Source organism: Rhagoletis zephyria, unplaced genomic scaffold, assembly GCF_001687245.7.
Source record: "Rhagoletis zephyria isolate East Lansing unplaced genomic scaffold, Rhagoletis_zephyria_1.1 Rzeph_scaffold_03285, whole genome shotgun sequence".
In the NCBI taxonomy this organism is placed as follows: domain Eukaryota; kingdom Metazoa; phylum Arthropoda; class Insecta; order Diptera; family Tephritidae; genus Rhagoletis; species Rhagoletis zephyria.
In genome coordinates this window covers 35287-41331 of record NW_016160368.1, presented here as the reverse complement: position 1 = coordinate 41331, position 6045 = coordinate 35287, and the positions used below count along the sequence as shown (strand labels likewise).

The following is a 6045-nucleotide window of genomic DNA, read 5'->3' as shown; positions in this document are numbered from 1 at the left end:
ATTTTCAGCGGCGATAATTATATATTATGTAAGCAAGTTTGCAAAAACAAAAGCTTTGATAAGCGTTTTGTTGTTAAGCGGCTCCGTTTCTCGGTGGCTGTAGTACCAGCTTTTGAAAAAAGGCGCTCAGCAGGCACCGAGGTATCAACTAAATGACAGTATTTTTTCGAAAGTCCGTAAAGTTTTGGGTAAACAGCTTTCATTTCCTCCCAAGCGGCGATGATATTGCGCTTTAGTTCTAGGACCTGACAATTTAAATAAAAAACTTATTTCATCTTGGGTGACCCAAATCACCATCTTTTCGCCTTCGTTTGTGTACAAGAGATTTATGAGGGGCCCAAAGATCGAACTCATTTCATCTGCGCAAATTATTTAAGATCTCAAGAACTTCATTACTGAGGCCAATGCTAACGGATCTTTGAAATGAATTTTTTAGAGCCTTGGGTCGAGTAAAGTTGATGTAGATAGCAAAAAAGAATATTCGATGGATGGATTTTAGAAAACTACAGAATTCATATTTCTTGAAATTATTTTTAATATTATTTTACAATGAAAAGATTAATAATCGATTATTGAAACACAAAATTACGATACAATTAATCGACAATTGGACAAAAATAATCGATTAATTTATTCAAATGAGTCGCTGCCATCCCTAGTCGCAATTCTTCATATACAAACAGTTTGAATACCGCAGTATAACAGTATCCATACATTGTATAGATACATTTTGGAAGTCAGCTATACTATTTATGTACCCAGCAGTTTTCGAAATCGCCAATCGCCAATCGCCACATATCGTCAGCGATTCGGCTAGAATTTCCACACAAGCTACTTCTTTGACCCTAACGTAATGCAGTAAGTAACCGATTGCCACTTTTCTCAGCCAGAGGTATGAGATGTTCACGAAAGTGAATGTATGAAAACTTTACCTTAAAAAAACTGCATTCAAAAAAATAAGTAGGCTTTGAAAAACGAAAATTATTCCGTCAAAAAATGCACATTTTCGCGTTGTCAAAAGTTGGAAGAAGTTAAAAGTAAAAATTAAGGAATATATTAACTCCCGCGAAGGTTCAGAGTTCGGGCTAGATTTTAAAGAGTTCTAGAGTTCCTGGCTCGAAATTGCAGTAGTTCCGGGGAATTTCGGGCACAAATCGAGAAAAACGATTTGGAGGGCCAACTTCACGCGGCCCCCTTTTTTCCAGCAAAAAGAGTTCTGATGCCATATTCCAGTGTACGATAAAGAGTTCTAGAGTTCTGAAGGGTTTTGTAAATAGTTCTGCAAAAAATCCAAAATTATTCTATTTGAGAAATTTTACCTAATTCTGTCTCCGTTTACCTCATTTGCTTCTGAGAGTTCTGTTGAGAGGTCTGAGTAGCCCCCTGAGAGTTCTAACTAAAACTCTTATAAAGTTTTTTTGTCCGACCAATAGTAAAAAAGTTATAAGGAAAAAACAAAGGGCCAATATTTATTTAAAAAAAATTTAGTTTGTTTCTTCAGAGTTCTGTTGAGAGGTCTGAGTAGCCCCCTGAGAGTTCTAACTAAAACTCTTATAAAGTTTTTTTGTCCGACCAATAGTAAAAAAGTTATAAGGAAAAAACAAAGGGCCAATATTTATTTAAAAAAAATTTAGTTTGTTTCTTCAGAGTTCTGTTGAGAGTTCTGAGTAGCCCCTCCAGAGTTCTAACTAAAACTCTAATAAAGTGTTTTTGTCCGACCAATAGTAAAAAAGTTATAAGACAAAACAAGGGGCGAATTGTTATTAACAAAAAAATTTAGTTTAGTTTTCAGAGTTCTGAGTAGCCCCTCGAGAGTTCTAACTAAAAATCTTATACAGTTTTTTTTTGTCTGACCAATAGTAAAAAAGTTATAAGCAAAAAACAAAGGGCGAATATTTATTTTAAAAAAAAATTTAGTTTGTTTTTTCAGAGTTCTTTTGAGAGTTCTGAGTAGCCCCTTGAGAATTCTAACTAAAACTCTTTTAAAGTTTTTTTGCCCGACCAACAGTAAAAAAGTTATAAGCCAAAACCAGGGGCGAATTTTTATTAACAAAAAAAATTGGTTTGTTTTTTCAGAGTTCTTTTGAGTTTGAGAGTTCTAACTAAAAATCTTATAAAGTTTTTTTGTCTGACCAATAGTGAAAAAGTTATAAGCAAAAAACGAAGGGCGAATATTTATTTTAAAAAAAATTACGTTTGTTTTTTCCGAGTTCTGTTGAGAGTTCTGAGTAGCCCCTCGAGAGTTCTAACTAAAAATCTTATAAAGTTTTTTTGTCTGACCAATAGTAAAAAAGTTATAAGCAAAAACAAGGGGCGAAGTTGGCCCCCGAACTTTCGACAAATGTGAAATTTTTTAGAGTTCTCACTAGATTTCAAAGAGCTCTAGAGTTCTTAAAGGATTGCCGACTCGCTTAGATTCAAGAAAAATTTAATGATTTTTTCCTGACTGTTTTTTCTGGTTTCTTTTCGAGCCTGAGGTCAAGTTTTAAATAATAATGATGAAATTCTCCCGCCAAAATTCGTCAGTGCCAAAGAAAATTTTATCGAGAGAACCAAATGCATTATGATGAACTTAATTATACAAGAGAAACACATAATGATGAAAACCTACCAAAGGGAAAGCCATATAAACCAAAACAACATTAAGCAATACCTAACCGAGGAAGAAATGGATCAGCTGTTAAGCAACGAAGAAATAAGATGTAAAGCGTATGAGACTAAAACGAAACAATTGTTGAGAGAGAAATTTGACAAACTGAAAGAGAAAAACAACAATAACACTAACATCATATACAATAACAACTGGTTCTCCAACCAGACAAACATCGAAATACCAGAATATGCAAAATTGGCGCTCTCATTAGGCCCAAAATTCGCACTACCATTTAAGCAGCAAGATTTTCCAATATTCAACATAATAGCTGACAGTGAGGACTGCATACAGACAATTAAAAAAAAAGAAGAGCAAGAAATCGCGAGAACAAGAGTGGCCATCATACTTGACAATGAAATAAACAAAAGACCGTGGGACAAAACTGAAAAATTCATAACAAGGACAGTGGAGCGAACTCAAAAATTTTTGAACCAAAATAAAAATATATTAATTTTGGATGCGGACAAAGGAAATGTCACTGTAGCGATGGACGAAGAGGATTACGACAAGAAAATGAAAAACATCGTTAATGATATGATGACATATAAAAGAACATTGAAGGATCCAACGGCAACACTACTAAAAAAATCCAACGATATCATAGACAAAATGGCGACACAGAACATCATCAACAATAGCGAAAAGTACAAATTGAAATCAACAACTGCAAGAGCCCCCCGCATTTATGGACTACCGAAAGTCCACAAACAGGATACACCACTAAGACCTATCTGCTCAAATATAGACGCACCTGCCAATAAGTTATGCAAATTCCTGGCAAACACGCTAAAAAAACTTACAGAAAAATCTGTATACAACGTTAAAGACTCCATAGTTTTCAGAAATAAAATATCAGACACACCAATATACGACGACGAGATAATGATATCCTTCGATGTAGTCTCTCTGTTTCCAAGCGTACCTGTGGACTACGCTCTCAGGATCATCGAACATAAATGGGACGATATAGAAGAATCTACCAAATGGAAGAAGGAATTTTTCATAAACAGCCTGAAATTTTGCATAAAGGACACCCGTTACTTCAAATATAAGGATCGAGTCTACACGCAACAAAAAGGACTACCTATGGGATCGCCACTTTCACCAATAATTGCAGACATAATGATGGAGGACCTACTGGACGAATGTATGAAAAAATTGACAACCAAACCTAGGCTAATAACCAAATATGTTGACGATATATTTGCCATCATCAAAAAGGACCAGGTGGACGTAACACTAGAAGCATTGAACAGCTATCACAAAAATATTAAATTCACGAAGGAAGAAGAACATGAAAACCGATTACCGTACTTAGATGCTCAACTCACAAGGACTAACAACGTAATTAAAATAAATTGGTACCAAAAACCCACTGCGTCCGGACGACTAATGAACTATTTTTCAAAACATCCAAAAAACATGATATTCAACACGGCATACAACTTTATCAGACGGGTACTCACAATAAGCGACCCAATATTTCACAGAAGTAACATCGAAATCATCTCCAAAATACTAACCATGAATGTTTTCCACAACAGGCCATCAAAAAGCTACACATAAATACTATGGACAACATAATCATAACAAGGATAACAAAGAACAGCCAAAAATATGGAAGTCGATGACCTACGTGCCAAAAGTGGCAGACAGAATGGCAAAAATTAAATTCTATGACAAAGAAAAATATAAAATTGCATACAGAATGGACAATACACTTAAAAAACTATACAGCAACACAAAAAGCAAAATTGACAAAATGGACCAAAATAATGTAGTATATAGCATAACATGTAATGGAAATACGCAAAAAAAATGTGAAAAAATCTACGTTGGAACGACAAAAAATAATTTAAAAACTAGGATTAGTGGACACAAATCAAATCTAAGATCGCGCAATAATGGAAACACACAACAAACAGCACTGTCGGCCCACTGTGCAGAACTCTCACATTCTCCAAATTTTGATAACGTTAGCATATTGCAAAAGGAGAGCAATTACAACAAGAGACTGACGATAGAAATGCTACATATAACTAACACACCGACAGAATTAAGAATAAATTACAAAACGGACACAGAGAACGTCGCTCATGCTTACAGACACCTGATCGATAAAACAAAAAGAATACAAACCAAAATCAGTCGAAGTCCAGCCACTTGACAGCATAGAATGAAATCATCTACGCAAAAATAATTTATATTTTCTTTGGTCTTTTGTGCTTTATGTTAGTTTTGCTTTTAAGTTTTTCTTTTTTCTTTTAATGTAAGTCGATTTGCCTTTTTGTTGAAATTTGTTGTATTCTAAGTGTTTTTTGTATTTAGAGTCCCTGAAGATGGCTTTCGTTGAGAGCCGAAATATCGGACACTTGTAAAACAAAAACAAAAACTTGACCTCAGGCTCGAAAAGAAACCAGAAAAAACATCTATAACTAAAGGTCGATTAAATAAATTCTTGCATATTATTTCCTGACTGTTTGTATGTTAAATTTTTCTTCGTTTTGCATAATTTTTTCTACGATTCCTGTCAAACGAAAGCAAAAACAAAAAATGCGGTTTCATGAACTATGTGGTAGTTTAAATCTACACTGCAGTCTCTTATGATCTCGTGAACTAACATAAAGAACTTTTCTTTCCGACTTCTTGACACCTGAAATATAACGAAATTTGATTTCCCTTTTTAAAGTGAGTAGTATATTTATGCCGATTCTAGAGCAGTGCAAGCAGCGCTGCTAGCAGCACATCGGCATATGGTTTGCTGCTAGCACCGGTCCAGAACCGCTATACGGTTTGCTGGTGCTCTGCCGCAAGCTTTGCTTCTCCGCCAAAATATGCCGCCGACCGAAATTCAAGTTTAGAACCCAGATAAAAGCCGCATGATGTCGCTGATGACAAATCCGAGTCCAGAACCGGGACCGATCACAGGGTGTACCGCTAATGGAAGTCTGAGAAATCCGATACCATTCAGAACCGGAATCGATCACAGGGTGTACCGCTGATGGAAATCTGAGAAATCCGATACCAGGTGGTTTATATGTCGAAAATTAGTAAAGTGTGTTGGTATGCAGTCTGAAATATATACAAACGTACATACGTACATATGTATATACATATATAGATGCTCCACCCCTAGAAAAGTGTGTTAATAATGTGCACATAGTTGATTGATAAGTATTTAATATGTATGTGTATATGAATGGAAAGGTCTGCTGATGTTGATGATGAGAACAAAAAAAATTTAATTTGAAATAAAATAAAGTTTTATAATTACTTATTTATTTTTATTTATTATTAGATATTTAATGAAGACATAAATTTTCTTAATATTATTACATTTTTTTCAGCACATATCATAGAAAATTTATGATATTTACAAGTATTTATATTTG

General features: G+C 34.6%; 1 protein-coding gene across 1 annotated transcript; it reads left to right on the top strand.

The window, feature by feature from the left end:
• Window positions 1-2563: 2563 nt before the first annotated feature.
• On the top strand, window positions 2564-3997 carry LOC108368736 (uncharacterized; the record flags this gene model as incomplete). The annotated part of the gene is made up of 1 exon (XM_017623648.1): window positions 2564-3997. A coding segment is annotated over exon 1 (1434 nt), but the record flags the coding sequence as incomplete, so codon positions are not given.
• Window positions 3998-6045: the final 2048 nt, after the last annotated feature.